The sequence below is a fragment of the Quercus robur genome, chromosome 5, assembly GCF_932294415.1.
Source record: "Quercus robur chromosome 5, dhQueRobu3.1, whole genome shotgun sequence".
NCBI classification, from domain to species: Eukaryota; Viridiplantae; Streptophyta; class Magnoliopsida; order Fagales; family Fagaceae; genus Quercus; species Quercus robur.
The window spans coordinates 56,147,594-56,168,504 of NC_065538.1; the positions used below are offsets into that span (position 1 = coordinate 56,147,594).

General features: G+C 35.5%; 1 protein-coding gene across 1 annotated transcript; it reads right to left on the bottom strand.

Moving 5' to 3' along the window:
- Window positions 1–4,758: 4,758 nt before the first annotated feature.
- Window positions 4,759–19,148, bottom strand: LOC126726387 (vesicle-fusing ATPase-like). The gene is made up of 21 exons (XM_050431637.1): window positions 18,834–19,148; window positions 18,448–18,543; window positions 18,265–18,346; window positions 18,120–18,170; window positions 15,926–16,096; window positions 14,939–15,093; window positions 14,737–14,845; window positions 13,357–13,456; window positions 13,222–13,277; window positions 12,449–12,514; window positions 12,282–12,364; window positions 11,832–11,965; window positions 11,032–11,242; window positions 10,600–10,731; window positions 10,467–10,527; window positions 10,287–10,346; window positions 9,256–9,314; window positions 9,025–9,112; window positions 6,661–6,783; window positions 5,564–5,629; window positions 4,759–5,153 (listed from the first exon to the last, which is right to left on the bottom strand). The coding sequence occupies exons 1-21, from the start codon at window positions 18,974–18,976 to the stop codon at window positions 5,010–5,012; spliced, it is 2,190 nt and encodes a 729-aa protein (XP_050287594.1). The 5' UTR covers window positions 18,977–19,148; the 3' UTR covers window positions 4,759–5,009.
- Window positions 19,149–20,911: the final 1,763 nt, after the last annotated feature.

Sequence of the window (20,911 nt, forward strand, 5' to 3'; positions counted from 1 at the left end):
ATTATGAACCTTATGTGATTGTCATGCCATTTTATAAGAAAAAATAACCATCGTATCAATATTTTCTTCTTCTTCTTTGTTTTTGGGTGCCAAATTACCTTTAAACTTTTGGCAATTCTTACCGTATGCCTTTTTGTTTTGTGCTGTATTATTATCCTAAGAGTTAAAATCTCCTTTCCAAGTTAAAAAACTTCAATTATATTATTGAAATTTTTTATTTTAGTTAATTCTTGATTAAGCTATACATCAGCATAATAACTAGCATATATTTATAATGCATTACTTGACACAACTACTTAGGTATCCTTGTGGCTAGGCATGCAGTCTCTAGTGCGTAGGCAGAAAAATCAACCCATGACCTTTTTTTTTGCTAAACAAATCAACCCATGACCTAATTCACCAAACTAGTGAACTACCCACGAGTCTTAACAATTATGGGTCAGGCCATGTATCGTAAGCTTTTTGGCAACACTTATATCACCCCCATTTAATCCCAGCAATTTGTGTAGTACAATGTATAAGATTCTCACAAGTCACAAAGTGTCTTCATCCTTTTTTAGACGAATTTATCCACCCAAATCACAAATCAGGTGAGATTTTTGTTCCAGACAAGCAGGTCAGTCTGTCAGTGACAATATTATAATGGCCTAGGACATGGTTTGTGATTAATTAAAAAGAAGAGTTGTACAGGTTATTTAGTGGTTAAACTAGATTTTGATTGGGACTTCATGCATGATAGAGTGTATGAGTTTCCATCAAATACTATTACACTAATCATGAATACAATTTCTTGACTGTTTGTCTTTATTGATGGAACAAACTAAATAGATAGAAAGATCACCCTTCTAAATTTAGGAAAGAACTGCAATTTCTCTCTTATCTTTTCCATGGAAAATATTTTCTTTACTTTTTTTTCTCGAGTTACTTGGTGAGACTATTGTTGAGACCCATTTTGACAAAAAAAGAAAAAGAAAAAGGCCAATGGCAAGAAGAAGCCCAACAATTTATCAAAGGGTGAAAAAAGAAGAATTAGCAAAGTAAGAAAAAACCATTAGGCCCGAATGGCAGGAATGATGGTACATGAGCCCACAAAATAGTAAAAAGGCCCCAAAGAAAGCAAATTGGCCCAAGGGAGCCCCAAGGAAGGAAGTAATAAGCTCATGGGAATTGTAAGAAGTGGAAAGCAAGCAAGGATGGGCCGGAGGAGCACAAAGAAAGGAATTAGTAAGGGGGTTGGTGCAAAGGCCAACAAACCCCAAAAGTAAAGGATATGGTAATTGGGCCGGGAAAGCCTGAAAGATTTAGCAAAAAGCCCATGGATGCCCAAAGGAATGAAGCGGACCAAGGATGCCCAGAAAAATGAAATGGGCCAAGGATGCCCAAGATGATATGAAAACTAACCCAACGGAAGTACTGGGCAACACTAACTAAGTAAGGGAAAAAATAAATACATGGCGGGCCCAAAGGAGGCCCAGCAAACACAGCTAAGCAATGCATGGCAGAAACAATATAGTGGTGTGGCAAAAATAATACAGTGGCGTGGCAAAAATATTAGTCAACCCACAAACCAGCAGTAAAAGGAAACAGGGACCGAATTGAGGAAGAAAGGGCCCATGCCCAAGCAAGACCCAGCCCAGAGAAGAAACGAGATGCAAAGAATGAAGATCTAGACTCATCCAAGCCACAAAGGGTTAAAAATAAGCAGCAGAAATGTGCAATGGGACCAAAAAAACCCACAGGTAACAGCAAATACATGAACAGCAGATAAGCCATGAACTCACATGGGAATGTAGCACGCACAAAGCTCAGGCACCACCCAATTGTATCTAGCCAATACAGGTGCGGTGGGCCATTGGTCAGAGGTAAGAAAGGGTATGGTTTGGTAGTAGGGAGAAAAGGGAAGTCTATTTTGGGATTTCTGCTCAAGCTCTTTTGGGGGAAATGTCCTGCTAGGATGACATACCACCTAAAAGAGGGAAAGATGAGCTGCAATCATTAGGTGCATGCCGTAGGAGTTAGTAAGAGAGAATACCTAACCCTTATCTGGATGTGCATGTCACAGAGAGCAATGAAATAAAACAAAACTCTTTTTGTCTGGGAATGGAACGTGGCACAGCCAGCACAAAATAGTGGTGGTGGCTAAGCAGCTAGCAGACTAGTGGGTGGCCTGGGAAGGACACCCACACTAAGCCAAAGGTAGTTAGGGGGTAAAATGGTAAACCTAATCACGGCAGGTAGTATAAAAAGGCCTTAGCTGTGCATAGTGAACAACAAGAAGGACGGGAGGAAAAACAAGAGGGAAGAACGAAAACATAGAAAGAAATAGAAAGCAGAAAGAAAAATAGAGAGGATAAGTAAGGAAAGAAAGAAAAACAAAAGACTGAGAAGTGAAGTGAGAAAACAAAAGTGTGATAAAGCATGCACCAATAGGCTTCTCCCTTCTCTCCCTCTCAACAGCCTACTCTTTAGTCAGCCAAGAGATTCAAGAATAAGCCACTTAGGTCCGTTCTTTCAAAGTGGGTAATTTCTATGGAAGGATTTCCCTGTGAGATTACCCACATTGGAGATTAGTTCCCTTCTTGGACTTAAATCTGCTAAGGAGCTAAGTCTAGCAGACCAATCCCCTTCCCCTATTTTATCATGATTGTTTAAGCATTAACACTGTTCGTTTCATTATTGTTAATTTATTTCTGCCATACTCATACCATTGAGTTTTCTTATTGTGAAAAAAAAAAAAAGGAAGTGTTTTAATATTATCTTTGGCTGGAAGTAAGCACTTTAGTTAGAATGTCTTTCTTATTATCTTGTTCTATTATGTGTCTCCTGCTATAACATTTTTGTGATAGCATCCTCTGCCAAGGGCACGTGACCAAGATCTCTGCAAAGGGGTCCTAGCTTGTGCACAAGCTGGCTTGAGGTAAGTTTCAATTAAGCCAATCCCAACTCTCCTACCCCAAAACTATTGGGCCAGAGTACGGTAGGAAACAGCCCTGTCTAGAATACAAAAAGGCCTACCACAACTATCACAATCTTAGCTCGCTCATACAAGATTTTTTTGGTTTCTTAGAATAGGTCTCAGTACCAAGAAGTCAGAAGCCTTGTTTTCTTCAAACACTATGCAAGTATAAGTTCTTATTTATTCTCTCAAAGCATGTTTACACTGTTTTTAAAAATTCACACACACACACACACACATATATATATATATATACATGCCACAATGAATATCGCGTGTCAATTGCATAAAAGATTTGAAGCGACAACAGTGGAATTCTTCAATGCCCAAGTAAGTAATATCACCAAAGGATATAGTAATTATGTAAACTGGAGTTGTTCTCTCATACCCTTAGGGCTTGAAGTGCTCACTATTTGTATTACTATTGGAGATTGAATTACGCCATGATTTTAGGAATTTAATCTTGTGTAATTCATTTCCCTCTAATTTCGAAGTTATCCTTTAGTTGGATATGAATATCCTCCCTTATATGTGGAGACCTAGTTGACTTGACACATCAATATTTCTTCTCCATCAATTTATCTCTTATTTGAAATTTTGTCTTTTATTAAGAAAAAAAAATTTTGAAAAAATTATATTTATTATTATGTTTTAATATTAGGCTTTTATTTTAAGATATTTCACTTAATTCACGACTCATATATTTTCATATTATGTACTTGTAATTAAAAAAAAAAAAACATAAAGTGATGGGTAATATACTTATACTGGACATTATATAAACCAAAGGATATTTTTAGAAAAATAAATATTTTTTATAAAATTCTTGTGAATAAACCAAAAATGGGGATTTCACATTTCCAAAGAATCTTATAAGATTCCTAATTAAAGCACATATTTACATTTCAAGACATCACATTTCCATAGATTATATATAGTATACCAAAAGACATTAGATTCCCGAGTTAAGAATACAAAGCATCTTAACCTCAAAATTACGAGAAATTATAGAGTCCTCATGGTGGACAAGTGATGTAATTCACTATTCCACTAAAAGACTCCTACTTGTTTAAAATTGCTAAGTTATAAATTTTTTTAAATAAAAACTAATTACTGACTCGACAATCTTAAACAAGTGCAAGTTTTTTAATGGAATGGTGGACAAGTGATGTGGTCCACCAGCGGATTGTATAATTTTTCCAAAATTACAAACCTTTAAAATAGAGATGGCCAAAATTATAGGGTGATTCTTTATTGTTATGATCGTTATTTTCAATACATATATTTAGTTCATTAATTCAGTGAAAAATCATAGGAAATCTTTTTATTATTATTATTATTGATATATATATATATATATATTTGATAAAAATTATTGTTGATATATATATAATTCAATAGTGAAGGAGAAGAAAATTTTGAACCTCAAAACATTTTTGTTGGAAGCAATAGAATATTGAATTACAAGACTTTTGGCATATTTATATCCTAATATGATGATGATAGCAAAGTTTGTCAATTGAACCAACTGAAAGTCACCTCTAAAATCATAAATAATAGCAGTGGACACAAATGTCTTACGAGGGCCTTCTCACAGGAATGTGGGTGCTTATTTAGATTTCATATTTAACCTCACGAGGTATGATTTTAGCTGGAAACAAATCGGCTGTGACTACTACTAGCATTGGATGGATTTCTTACCATGACCACTCTTTTTCTCCTTCAGTGACCGACGGAAATTATTAGAGCAGGAGTTAGAGAGAGAGAGGCAATATATTAGAGATTTGATTGGACCACGAGTATAAAGAAAAGGCAATCACTGAAAATATGGAAATTCTAAAAATAAACAGTAGTTTCTCAAATCGTCCTCTCTGTTCTCAATTCTCATACATTGCAGAAATTTACAAAATTCTGTTTTCAAGGCCTAAAAGCTAGAGAAAACCACACCTCACAAGAAGAAAATAATAATAATACAAAATATCACCACATAGAAACAATAAGAGAGAATGATTTTCTGCTTCGTAGTATCTGTACGGAACTAATTGTGAAGAAACTAGTATCGGACAATATCTTGAAGGCAATCATAAAAGTGAGAGATCTTAATCTTCTCTTTGCCAGCATATATTGCCTCAGAATCTCCACCATGTTCACCCTGGGCTGCCATCTCAATCAACATATAGAGCTTCTTGATAGGCATCTATGAGGAGAAATTGAACAGAAGCAAGAAGCAAGAAGTGAGTGATCATAATAATAAGTTCCTTTCCATACTACTAATTTCTTCAGTAACAAACCATGCAAAAGAAAAGACAATTGACAATATCCAAGGTTCAGAATATTTACTCTTCAGTTAGTATGGTTCTATCATGACTTACACAAGTCAACTTCATGTAAACAAGTACAAGCACAAATGATGGATTAAACTAGTTACTGTAAAGTTTCCAGGGAAAGTATTATGATTTCATGAGATGGGAGAATTTTCTTTTTTGTTTCTCTTAATCCATTCTTTGATTGGTAAAGGCAGAGTTTATGAGAGACGTGTGTTGTAAAAATATAAATTAAAATGACCCCCAAGGAATATTACAAAAGACTGATCAAGTATAAGCTTACATCATTCAGGGACTCTGCAGCTGTATCGATGTCTTCATTAGCAAAAACATTCAGCTGTTCTAGCACCTGAGATGAAAAAGAGTAGATTAAAATACATTGAACTTTGAAGCTAAATGTTTGTTAAAATATAAATTTCCTTTCAGCATTCATGAAATATATGTAATGAAATGAACTTGAGGGTCGTAACATTCATCCAGACTCCAAAAGACTACCAAGCAAGGAAAGAATCGAAATAATGACATCCACAAACCACTTGATCAGTCCAAACATCTGTTTAGCAGAGAAATTATCGGAATTTTTACTGGAAGTAACTCCCTAGTTTCCCAGCATTGTAAATCATGAATCAATTCTTACCAACCTCCAATTGTAAAAGCCTTACATACAGATTTCACAATTTCTGAGTCAACTTACAAACATACCCTAAATGGCAGCTTTCTTTCACTACCACAATGAAAGTGAAATAAACACACCCATTTATTAATGGACACAGACTGCCTTATCATAGTTAAACCATAAAACAACTCATCAGCACCATTTTTAGATGTATCATTAGGCATATACTCCATTTTTATTTTTGGGGTGAATCATATACTCCATTTTCCTTGCACAATGCATAAGCATTTCAGCATTACTGCCGACCCCAGCCAATAATATTTCTAAAATAAAAAAAGAAAAAGAAAAGAAGGCTAAATTATTCCCACTTAAAAGTTTAAAATATGATATGCAAAATTTTCAATTCCAGCCCTGCATTCCTGATAATCCATGCAGCATTTCCTAAATTATATTTAATACTTCAAAATATACAGGCCAGAATATACAAAGGGCAATTTGACCATTTCAGCCTAAGAAGTGTACTATTACCACACCATCCATCCTCGTGTCCAATTTAGCAAGTGCACAACTACTAGACAAAAATCAGTAAATGTCAGGCTCTTAAAGCAATTACATAAACCACAATGACACTATTCTTTAGCTCCTTTTGTTTAATTTACTAGCATTGATGGAAATTGATGCTAACCAGAAAAACAAGAATACCACAATTACTCATATTTCTGGGACAAGAACAGAAGTACAGAACCACAACAAAAATATTTTACCTTCTTTGCATCACTTGTCTTCAATGTAGGAACATTGTAAGTGACAGAGAAATTATCACAAAAACCAATAGAATCTAAGAAGCCCACTTCACTTGTTGTCCCTATGACCATAAGTTTTTTCCCCTGACAACAAAGCACACAAAATGAACTAGTAATGAGAACTTCAGGAAGGTCAGAAAATTACCATTCATCAAGTCAGATATCACATAACTACTAAAGGAAAACCATGTCCCAAAGATATCAGAAAATATCACACATAAGGCTGTTGATGAATGCTCTTTGTACAGCCAGTGATGGTGACAATATGGGGCTGAATGGTCCCAAACAATTGACCAGACCTGCTTCCGCCAGTACATCAAATAGCATTATGATTTTATGCATATATGTAGCTCCCAAAAAAGAGTATATAAGGGATAGAACCTGTGCTCATCCTTTCACTCTGTTATCTACACTTTCAAAATTTGTAATCTACAATGAATTCATTGTTTTTTTTTTCCTCATTCATGCTGGGTAAGACTCAACGAAGTTGTGTGTCTAAGAGGGTTTGAAGAGTGGAGACTACATATTCAATATGTCACTGGAAAGATAGCATGACCATAGTTCAGAAAGAAAATATAACAATTTTAAAATTGGATTTCACAATTGCTACCACTTTGAAACCATTGACATCTTTGTGAACAATTTATATCTAGTTCTATAGGTTTGGTAACTACCAACATGCATAACACATGACTACAGTCGGTCATAGAGAGGGAATTTCCATACTGCCTATGATCCAAATCATACATGATACATCAACCAAAATATTTTGAACCTGAGGTGTAAAAATAATAATAATATTAACCTTCATTTCAATTTTGCATAATTTTTCTGATATGTTCTTTTCCCTAAGGGGGGGGGGGGGGGGGGGGGGGAAATAGGTGATTCGAACTAGTGACCTCTGCTTTGTGAGGCGTAGGTGCCCAGTAGATTAAGCTGCCCTTAGAGTACAGGATTAATCACCTTACTTGCTCTTATGAGGGGAGGAGGTGTCAGTTGAGATAGAGCTCATCAGCCTCACATCTTACCAAGTTTAAATATTTAACTTGAGATAAAGCCACCATTTTTTCCAAAAGAAATTACATACCCCCTCCATGAGATGTTGAGTGTCTTGTTTTCCTTAACGTCCCAAAATAAGTGCACACTTACTAAAAAAAGAAATAAAAAGCCAAGCATTTATACCTAAACCTTCCCATATTACCCCTTACTAATTCAAAAAACAATCAATACTTTTGGCATTTTGGCTAGAGTGCATGCTCTTTCTTCATTAAATATGTGACATGTCAAACTTAGACATTCAAATTGGTTTTTTGTTTTGAATTTTGATAGGTCTTTGACATTCAAATTGGTATAGAGGGAATACTAAACTTCCACTAATTCTTTCAATCTATTTTTAAAAAAAAAATAAGGAAAACAGTTGCATCATGCAGAGAATTTCACTGACCAGAATAGACGCATTTGAACATGTACCTATATTGCTGTCATTGTGTCATGCTCATTGAAAAATTTTGCATAAGAAATCACATTATTTAATTATTTTGGATAGCTCGCACACTCCAGCACAGGGCATTACATGATTTTAAGATTGTGGTACAAATGACAGGGAGAGAAATATATGATGTGGCCCAAAAAGGTACTGCATTTACATCACAGGGAAGGAGGGTGGTTACAGGATTGTGAATTGGTAAAAAACATCAAGGACTCAATTGGTTGAAAGTCGTTTCTCCCTGTTCAAAAATTGGAGATTTTCAGTGAAAGTAGTCTTTTGGGAAGTTTATTCAAGTAGAAAAAATTTCCTAGTGAAAAGTTTTATTTCATAAGTTCTGCTACATCAAATATTTACCTCAACAGATGGTGAACCACCCAATGCAGAACATCTTATGTCATTTATTTGCCCATCAATTTATCATTATTCACTTCCAGATTTTGTGTATCTTATCATACCTGACATATCTTGAAAAGGTGAATAGAATCCTATGAATTACACTCAATTCAGATATAAATGAAGAGTCTAGTTAACGGGTGCCCTTAGGACATTTGTTAATGGACCAATTTAGGAAAATTTTGATACCACTTTTATGGAAAATATAAAAAGCTGTCAAAAAAATTAAATACTTTTTCTTTTCGCATTAAAAGTATTTATAAATGTTTCCTAAACCAATGCCTTTAGAGCATCCGTTTACTTTTCCTATAAAAAAAATATATCCACCCCTTACAATTATACAATTTGAATAAAGAATTATTCTTCATGAAATTCACTGATAATAATATAATAGGAAATTATAAAACCAGTCCAGCCAATAAAGACAAAGAACAACAAAAAACCTTTGGAGGAAGCCGCTTGAGTAGGACCAATAGTGTCTGAGAGATTATATTTGAAAAACGAGGCCCAATGGCAACATACTCCAATAACCTGCATCAACAATTACAGTAAAATCATCTAAGACAAGTTGTTCATTAACATTAATATATGAAAAACGTGCACCAGGAGAGGGGTGGGGTGTTGTTCTGGAGAAAAGTAGTACAGCTTCATTCGATTCACATCAGTGGATTTACCTTTCAATGTCATCGAGGACGATGATGCTCAATGGTGACTTGTATGCATCCTCAAACACCTATTAAAGAATATCATTATAAATAAGGCTTCAGAATTTCCTCCCAATCACATAAACCAAAGAAAAACATTAAAAAGTATATATCTTTCTAGTGTAAATAGACAATAAATAATTGATACTCTGCAAGTGCAGTATAAACTTGTCTTAGATACATCAAATCTCAATTTAGACTAGGAACTGGTTCTATCCCATAAAGGAGGAAAAAAAAACTTTTAAAATGCAACGAAGAATGGTCAAAGTCTTAGGGCCTGTTTGGTAAGTGAAACCAGTTCTCAGTTTTCAGTTTTCAAAGGCTTTTGCAAAATTCTGTTTCAATACATGCTTTCTCAACCAAAACAAAACTTGGTCTGTTTGGCAAGAGATTTTCACTTAAACTGGTAATAATATTCATCTAATAAAAATTTATCACAACCCAGTCTCAGTTCTCAACTGAGATCCGATGCAAACACACAGAGGGAGGAACAAGAGAGACAAACAGAGAGAGGGAGGAGCAAGAGAGACAAACAGAGAGAGGCAGCGGCCAGATTTGGATACCCAGATCCGACACCACAGCAACGCTTGGGATGGTGCTCCACCGCCATCTCTGAGAGTTCTACGGTGTGTGCGTGTGTGTGAGAGAGAGAGAGAGAGACAGAGACAGACAGAAACAGTGCGTGTGTGTGAGAGAGAGAGAGAGAGACAGAGACAGACAGAAACAGAGGAGAGAGAAAGAGAGAGAGAGAGGAATACATAAGAAAAAAATTTATTATCTTAATAATACTAACTTTGAAAACTTTTGCTCAAAACTAAAACTGCCCGAGGTGTTCTCAAAATTCAGCACTTAAATCCCCTAAAGTGAAGACTGATTAAAAACTACTTGCAAAATATTGTTACCAAACACTTTCTTTTTTGGACCCCACAGTTTTCAGTACTTAAATACTAGAAACTATAATTTAAATACTGCTTCCAAACGGGCCTTTGCATTTGACAAACCTTGACAATCTGTGCACACTTAGTGCTTTCATGAAGACCAATCATTGTTTCTGCTGAGACCTACCCAAAAAATGGCAAAAATTAGAAATAGGTATAAATGGAAGGGACAGTAGAAGAGACTGCAAAAATTCCTTGAAAGTAACAAGATAGAATATCCAAAATATAGGGCAAGGAGCTTACTATCTTGACATATGGAAAATCACTGTCAATGCCAACGGTAGCTGCTAGTGCGGTTTTACCACTGTCCAAAAAGGGTAATATTCAAAAAAGATGCAATTAACAAAGTCAATTAAATTAGAGAAACCATGCATACCTGCCACTCGGGCCTTCCAGAAGACAAGTAACAAGCGGACTTCCTTTACTCACTTTAACTTGCTCCACAAGTAGCATAGCTCTTTGATAAATGTGCTTATTTCGCTCACCACAGTCCACCATGCCATTCAGTCTACAAATCATGTTAGTAAATAGAATCAAGCTTCCAGCAGAAACAGAATACCATTTGTTACCCAATTTTTTGGACAGCTAACAATATCATTATCCCAAATTTCTCACATAGTAAACAAATTAGTCATATATGCTATGCAATGCAACATAAACTATTCCACAACAAAGGGATTTAAGTCAAAATTATTAAAATCTCAAAAGGAAGACTTATCTTGAGCATGACAATGTGATGTGAGTTAAAAATAAATAAATAAGTAAAATCTGAAAGCTAAAAGCATTTTCAAATTGCTCAAAACTATACCTGCACCGCTCAAGGTCATCAGTGGAGGCTCCAAATGCAGGAATTATTTCGTGAAGTGCATTCAAAAAATCATCCATGGTAACTTTTATACTCTCTTCATCCACAGGCTTGGTGAGATCATCAAGACTTAGTTGTCTATTCAAAGCATAAGATACTGCACTTTTTACAACACCTTCAAGTTCGGCACCACTATAGTTTTTCGTACGAGCAGCTGCACTCACAAAAATAGATATCTGAATCAACCAAGACCTTCATCTATCATTCCTAGAGTCCAAAACATTGCAACAACTTAAACGTTCAACACATGGTCAAAAGTATTTGTATAATAAAGTAAGAAACAATTTAAGAAACACCCCACCCCCCCCCCCCCCCCCCCCCCCCCAAAAAAAAAAAATAATAAAAAATATCATATCCTTAAGTTTCACCACATAACAATTGGTTGTAACATATAAAATCATTAAGGGTGTGGTTTTTTGGGGCTAGGTCTAAGGGAGATATTAGATTAAATTGAATTATAAATCATTTGGTACTTTAATTTTCTAAGATCCACACAACTGCAATACCTTTTCATGAGTTTGACTATCCAAGCCAGCCTAAAGAATGTTCTAGTATAGATTATGTTCTCAATATATTATAAATTTATATATATATATATATATATATATAGACACACACAACTCGAATCAAAACCTGGTGGCAAATATAATTTAGATATAATCGTATCCCCATATAACAGTCACTTCAGCCATATAATAGATGAATAAGTAGATATCATAAGCATATCTCACTAATGGACATACCAAGCTCTTGAAGGTTCACATCAGGAGCAAGAAAGGAACTCTCTCTCATCTTGTTTGTATGAATTTGAAGAATCTGTAAGCGACCATTCTCATCAGGAAGGCTTATCTCAATTTGAACCTCCAAGCGTCCTGGTCTATAAATCAAGAATAAACAAATTAATAAATGAATTTTATTTAGTAATTACACATGCACCCAACAGGTTTTGAACCCATGATCTCACCCTCCACCTCGCATTTTACGAGGAAGTGCAGTTTGAACTAGAGGTCATTGGCAAGAATAAATAAATAAAATTTACTGGACTTTGATTTAGAGTCCAATGTTGACTAGTAGTTGCTACAACCTACGTACATCAATGTTAACTAGGAGTTGCTATCCATGCTTTTCATGACATAAAACAATTTAAGGTTGCATGGACAGTTACGCAACACAGAAGAGGGAGAGAAACAGACCTTAAAAGGGCTTCATCAAGTAAATCTTTTCTGTTGGTCATTCCAATAAGCAAGACATTATTTAAAGACTCCACACCATCAATCTGAAAAGTAAATAATCTTTTAGTTATTAGCAGAGAAACACTCTGATTTGCAAGTTTGTAAAAGCAATTGAACCTCTAACTAACCTTTGTAAGAAGCTGGTTCACAATACTGTCATGAACTCCTGTACCATCTCTAGTTGAACCTCTTGACTGCACATGCAAAGTGAGAACATGCATTGAGCTCTTTCCATTTGCTAAAAAACTTGGATTACATAACCAGACAACCTTAAATCTAAAAATTGACATTGTTTCTTTGACATATTAAACAATGCAGACCTCAGGTGGAAATCTAACCATGTAGGTGTTACCAATGTGTTCTTGTGCTGTAGCTTTTAAAATCATACTAATAATAGCATGTTCGCTTAGAGGTCAAGAAGGGAACTAGGATTCAACTTAATATATACATACGCATATATAAATATATTTTATGTTCAAAGGCCTACTCATCTACAACTCTTATTAGCACTATGTCACTTAGGATGATTCTTTGACTCAGGGTCCCAATTCTTGGAATGGTCATTATTGTTCATTAAGACAACATAAAGAGTTATGAAACTATACAAAGCATTTCTAACCGCATAAGGAAGTTAATCTATAGATTCCGCACACCTTAGATATTCAAATAAATGACACTCCAGGACGTTCAAGAATAACAGATTCAGTCAGAGGTAAATGCTAATTAACTAACTAACCAACTAACTATACATACATGCATATATATATATATATATATCTCAAAGGACAAACAAGGTAAAGTACTTCCAATTATGCTAATCGTCAAAAGCAACAAGTTGATGTCACTATCAATCTACTGGCAGGAAAAAAAAATGTCAACAAATATTTGAAGAATCATGTACCTTACAAATAGCATCAATTTCATCAAAAATTATGACATGCAGATCACTTTGGTCCCCTGAAAAGGAAAAGAACATGACGGCATTAGTGATCACCAAAAGACCAACCTAGGAAAACACCTGCTATATCTCCCTTACCTCGAGTTCTTTGATCATTCTCAGCATCAGCAAATAGATCCCTAACATTCTTTTCAGTTTCACCAACGAATTTGCTCAAAACTTCAGGGCCGTTAACAATCTATAACAATTTGTCACAAAAAGGGTAAAAAATAAAAAAAGATGGTCCATCAACTGCAAGAATAGATTTTCACCATCTTATAGAATGTGAAGCATAGAATACTTATAATTTATTTGTTTTTTTAAGTAATAGAAATTTTATTGATAAAAAATTACTTCGTCTTCACAATGATGAACATTAAGTAATTAAAACAGCATAGAATACTAATAATAATTTGTTGCTATAATAGAAAGCATTCAAACATGTTTAGTTAGCTTTGGAACCTGAAAACAATGTTCCAGCATCAAAACGAAAAGTATGCACTAGCAAGTGAGCATATACTCAAATGAAAATTGAGCACACCAAAAGACCCAGTGACTATTGATATTTAAACCATGGCATAACCAAATGTGGATGGGTGGATGTGCATTAGGTTTTATTTTGCAAGGAAATAAAATAGAGATGACGCTGCCTGCCTTCTCATATAAGATATATCTTCATGAGATTTTGTGTCAATCATGTGCCTGAGAAGCATTTCTGCTTGACAAATTAAAGAAAAAGAGTGCGATTCATCGTGGTCATCATTTCAGGATAAATTTGTATGTCTATGGAATAAAGTTCAATCAATGTCAGTCAAATAGTAAGTGAACTCATGGTCTATGCTCAAACAAGACTAGAAATAATCTTAAACATTTGATATTTGTTTTTTGAATTACTAAACCAATTCAACTGCAACATACCAACCTAGAGATAGTTAAAAAGTTTCATTCTACTCAATTTCGTGCATTAGATGCTTGTTTTGAAACTTCATAGACCAGTTTTAAAAGACTCAAAGTCTTTAGGTCAATGAAATTATGGAATTACAATAAACAAAATGTACAGAACAAATCAATTCTTTGCTCACTGCAAAGTAAAAATGACAACGCTAAAATTTGTAATAAGATTAGCAGGCCATGTAAATAAGAATACAAACTTATGAGCCTTGAGAAAACACTAGTTATAATTTCATCAAGGTCTAAAAATATTATCAAAATCATTTGTCTTTATAGTTACTATTACTACATTGTTACCGACAAGAAACATTTATTAAAACTTTCTTTGGTTCTTACTTATAAAAAAAATAAAAAAACCTTTCAATGGCTCAACTCTCCCTCTCATTTACAGGGACGGGGGGAAGGCAAAAAAAAAAAATCTTAATTCTAAAGATGGAAAATGATAAGGTGTTAGCCTCATAAATCTATAAGTTTTATCATCTGGAGAAAGACTGACAAGTATATAAATAAAATAAACCAAATACAAACCTTTGGTTCCCTTCCATTCAACATTTTTCCAATTTGACGAGCCATAAGTGTTTTGCCGGTACCAGGAGGCCCATAAAGCAGCATACCCTTCACATGCTTAATCCCCAATCTAGAAGATGAAGAAATTTCCAGGTAAGAGCATGTTATGGAGATAAAACAGACTAGAAGAATTAATGCATAAATGACAAATTGAAAATATTACTTATTTGTCACATGGGGAGGGAAAACACGCGAAGCAAAGGCTCTTCGAAATATATCTGCAAACTCTGCACTTAGGCCACCTATACCAAGTGATTGAAGATTAAACTCCTTCTGCCTGAAGATGTTGCTACTGGCTGCCTCACGCTGATTGACTATCTGCAAGTCAAAATATAAGTTACTGAATTTAATGTTTGACATTAAATTGATCAGCCTATAATTACTCTGAGCAACTGTGATCTGTATAAATGCTTATCAGGCTACACTGATCATGTTCTGTTCAACAGAGGAGGAGGTAAATAATTAAGGGGAGATGCAAGTGTAAAAGATATTTTGACTGATTTGTCATGGCAGCACCTTCTCCAGCATGCATTAAGCATAAAAGAAATATCAGGTACAGAATCCACCAATCTAATAGCATTGATTTGTTAATTATGCAAACAAACAAATGATGGAAGAATTTTTCATTAAAATCAAACAATATACCTGAAGTTAGTTTTGTCAATGGCATTATGTATATAGAAAGTTTTTTGTATTATTATATTAAACTCTAGGATAGCAAACCATTTTTTTTTATATATTGTAGGGAACTTTTCTAAAGAAGAGCCCTTTGAATTTGCATCTAGGTAGCAAAACCTAAAGAGCAAATGAGCCACCTGCCAGAACTAGTTGCTAGGTAATCCAAGGGAGTTCACCACTGATAGGCAAAGCATATTATGCCCATGCCCAAGAGCTAGGATAGCAAACTCATCACCAATTCAATATAATTAAACCTAACCAGTGTAGGATAGCTTAGTGGAATAAGTGGAGAAAGAAGCCAATGAGCACTAGCTCAAATGGCATCTCCTCCTAGTAAGAACAAGGTGGAGGGCGAGTTAATGAGTTCAAGACCCACTAGTGCAAGTGTATTTCCCAATAAGAAAAAATTCAAAACAAGAAAAAAATATGTGTGTGTACAAAGACTAGTACACAATCAAATACAGAAATATACCTTTATTCCACTCGCATTTGATGTTTCAAAGACAATGTATGTATCACTTGATATCATCCCTCTTTCAATAGTACTAGATTTTTCTTGCCCCTCTACGGCAGCTTGAATGACTGTGAAAATATAGTTATTTCCATGAAACTCAAAGGACACTCTTTGCCCTGCTGTCATTACCTGCATATAACAAGAACAATAATCCACAGCTTGAAGTGATATCATCCAAAGAGATTTAGGAAGAAAATAAGGCAGGCAAAACCTATAAATACACTGGCAACATTAATACAAGTCTCATATGTTTCCTGTTAGGGAAAAAAAAGGTGGGGCAAGAAGCATGCTAGGACGTAGCTTTTCCTTCTTTTTCATCTCTCTCTCTCGGAGGGTTTTTTTTTTTTTTTTTTGGGGGGGGGGGGGGGGGGGGGCTTGAAATAGAACCATTCTTTTGTTTTTGTGAGTAATAAAGAATCTTTTATTAAAAGAATTAAAACTAAAAAAAAAAAAAAAAAAAAAAAAAAAAAAAGCTCAAAAGCAGTCATAACCTTAAAATGATCCATAAACTCAATTAACATGTTTCAAGAGATCCCCAAAGCATAGTAGGCCATTCACATAAACTGCCCAAAAAATTACACTCAAGCTCAATAAAAGATTTCTCCACACCCTCAAAAATTCAGCAATTCTGCTCCCTCCAAAACACCCACATAAGATATCGGGGTTACATTCCACATAAACATTCCTATGTCTCCCATACATCCCATTACAGCAACAATATACATCAATTATTTTTTAGGGCATCACCCACCGCATCTCAAGAGCTGATAAAAGAAATGACCATAAGTTTTGGGCAACTTAACAGGGTAGCAAAAGGAAATCCACTGAATCATTGTTGGCAATACAGTGTAGCAAAAGATGATCCACCTATTCATTGTTTGCCTTACACATACAACACCAATTGACCGATGGTATATTCCTCTTTATAAGATTGTCTATGGTCAAAATTTTATACAATATTGCTGTCTCCACAAAGAATGATACTTTCTTAGGCACGTAACTAGACCAAATGCATCTTCTTGTAAGAAGCTTCCAGCTAGCATTTCTAAAATGTTCATAATATGATCAAACACCATTGCTATTCAGTATCCATATCACACAATCAGCACCTCCAGCAAAGGGCGGATTATCATAAAACAAATCCATTAGAGAATAGACCCCCTCCATCTCCCAATCATCAAAATTATGAATAAATCTCATATTGCAATAGCAGAAGCCATTCTTCCCTCCTACACTCACCATAGAAGATATAGAAGCTTCCTCTTTCTTTTTTCTTTTCTTTTTTCTTTTTTAAAGTATAAAGCAAGCATCCTTATTTTCAGCAATCAAAAAGATTCAAATACAATTGCTTAAGACCCCAGTTAATTACTAAAATTTCATCAATTTGAATAGGCAAGAACTTTGATTTTAACGTAATCATGTGATAGCAACATTTATTAAATATTTACAATTTTTTTGGGAACATGGCTCACACACAGTTAAATAGAAATAAATAGCAACTCAACAAGACTGCTAACCTCCATTAATCCTTTCCTACCACTCAGCTTCTTCAAGTGAAATGGTTCAAATTACTAACAAAATTATGTGAACTCCCACTTCATGGATCCATGATCTGCTCAGCCTTCCTTCCCCTTGTCTTATAGCTTTTTAACTTAAAAAAAAAAAAAAAAAAAAAAAAAAAAAAAAAAAAAAAAAATCCCCTCCTTATGAACACACTTGATGGCTTCGTTTAACACAATAACCATCCATGGGAACTCTTATTCTTCCACAATAATTTCAACCCTCATCTTCTCACCAATTACTACATATCTAATTCTATCTGTTACAATCTTACTTTCCATCCATCACAACTTCCTTATCTCAGCTAGTTACAAAATGGCAATGTTGCTTCTCATGACTAACTACATTTCTATATCATTAAACACGACTCACCTTTTTAGCCATCCGATCAAATTACCCTTTTCATTTTATTAGCATTTAGTGATCAAACAACAACGCTAAAGCGCAAATTCAGGTAGCAGAAGAGAAACCCCCAAGTACCTAAAAAGTCCCATTTATTTCAAAATCCTCAATCAATTACAGCCAACGCGGGCAACCAAGTAATATTACCAAACACAAAATGGAACAATAAGTCATAAACATATAACTCTACCTGGTTCATAAATCTCTTTTTAAGCTGGCCAGCAAGCAAAACAGCATCAACCTACAAAAAAAAAGAGAACACCAATTTTTCAAGCATAAAATAAAACCCTCCATGAAGTTAAAACTAAGATTATTGACTGAAAGTCAATAATAACCTGTTCACTTTTAGTCCCCTTTTTCACAAACTCCAACTCAAGTGTAAGCAATGCCAGGTCGAAATTCTCCGGCGGAATAAATCTAAAACAAATTACAAACAACACACAACAATTAGAAACAATACGAAGAAAAAAAAGACGGCGGCGGTGGTTGTGGTGGTATCGAATCGAATGAGCTCTGACCTGTTAACCGATATGGTATCACCAGATGAAACCCTGGCATGCCGACGCTGAATCGCATTTAGAGCTATGTGGCCATTTCGTACGCTCTCGTGAGCAGTATCATCATCAACTCTTAGTTAAGGCCACCAAAACAAGAATAATAAAAAAAAGCCATCAATCTTAACAAAAATTACACGCAAATCTTAGTTATGCATGAAATCAACAAATTTCAGAGCAAATTCTAAAAGCGACTTTTCTGATTTACATCTAAGTAAATAAGATATGGCAAATCTTAGCTTGTGCAAGAAAATTCTACTATAAAGGATCAGAATCAAGGTTGATCAGAATTGGAAATGTGCACGATGGAACAAAATTTCAGAGCAGTAAGAAATGAGAGAAAAGGATATGAGAGAGAAAGAACAAAGGAATCGGCGATGGAGGCGAGGTAGAGCTTGGTGCCGGGGATGGCGAAGCCATGAAGATCGGCGTGCGAGCAGTAAGCGAGGTTCGTGAGGGCGAGGTCCGCCGCCGGAGTGTTCGTCACGATCATGTTTGTCGACGACGGTGAAACCCGGTTTTGCTCGGGTCGGGTCTGTGGAGTCGGGGTTCGGATCGAATCGAATGTGTTCGGTTTGCTTAACTGCGAAGGAAAATGGAGACACTTTTAAATGTTTCTTCGCGGAAGATAAATAAAGCCACACGAGATTCGAAATGCTATACTAGACTTAACTATTAAGCATTTCGAATCTCTTTTTCTTTTTCTTTTTCTTTTTTACTTTTTTTTTTTAGTTTTTATCCAAAAATATGGCTGCATAGAAAGAGGCGCAATTCAAATGTCCTGAGATTTGGATGAAGGAGGAAATGAGGGATTAAGGCCCAGATTAAGCCCAATGTCTTGAATAGATGAACACTGATCCGACTTGTTTAATAAGAGCATTTGCATCCGAAATTTGTAAACAATTCTATTTTACCATCTCAAAATTTACTTTATCATTTATACCATATCATTTTATAACACTCCCAATATTCCAACTTTTATTTTCTTATTCTACTCATTATAATAATATTTCTACACAATAAAATAATATATTCCAAAATCACCATTATTTATCATACAACACATTATTTATTCTTTCTCTCTCATTCTTTTTATTAAAGAACAACCACAAATTTACTGAAACCACTATCACCATGAGCCCACCACTGCTACACTACACACACCTGACACCACCACCACCAACAACCCATAATTTACCATCAACACCCAAAAAAAAAAAACCCAGACCATCAACACCAGCCTCTTCGACCATCAACACCACAAAAAAAAAAAAAAAGAGCAACCCATAGTGGCAAACCCAAGCCCAGACCCATGACAAACCCAAACTCACACCCATGACAACAAACCCAGACTCATACTAATAAACCCACCCCTTCACCACCCATGGCAACCCCCACCTCCACGGCTCCACCATCACCAATCACCACACCACCACCAAACCAACCTAGTCATGACCCACTCAATCTCCACTGCTCGATCAAAACCCATGAACCACGCTGATTTCCACCGCTGATCAAAACCCACGAACAACATCAATCAAAACTCACGAACCACTTCGATCTCCACTACTAGACGATCTCGACCTACTTGATCAACAAGCACGCTGAACCATGCCCCACTCCACCAGGACCACACCGCCAAACCACCATCTCTACCCACTCTGTCGAACCCACGACCACGCCAGAAAAAATGAACCACTGTTGAGAGAGATGAGACTAAGAATGTTCTAGAGAGAGAGAGAGAAGATGAGACAATGTGAAGAGAGAGAAAGTGGCATATATATAGGGGAGAATTTGGTTTTGCAATAATGCTACAGTACCATTGCAAATTTGCAATGGTACTGTAGTAATATTGAAATTTTTTTTGCAATACCAAGCTTTTACAAGTCTAGATGTGGGGTGATTTTTGGGCTTTAATGCTAAATCTATCCTACATATGGCATTTGGCAGTCCGGATGTGAATGCTCTAAGAGTACTAATTTAGTAAGGATGGAATATTTTACATTCTACAATAAGAGCATGCTACATCAGCATATTACACATTATTACACATGAGTGAATAAGTAATGTCACACATAATCACAACTCACCCAAACCCAAATCTTCTCACTTTCTTTCAGATCGATCAGCCACAAGCTCCACCTCTCGCCAGATTCTGCCATCGTCTATGGAGATGGCTCCCAAACTCTTAAACTGGATCTACCGTCATCCGCCTCTCATTGGATTCTGCCGCCTCTCGCTGATGGGTTATATTTTCATTTTCATATTGGTATAAGGACTTTCAGATGAGCGAGAGTCAATTGGAGAGAAAGGGAGTAAGTGAGAAAGAGAAGCAAGTCTCTTGGCCACCACCAATGGTGGTGATTGATTGAGCTTGAGGCAACTCTAACTATGGGTTAAAATGGAAAAAAGAGATTGAGGGAGTTTT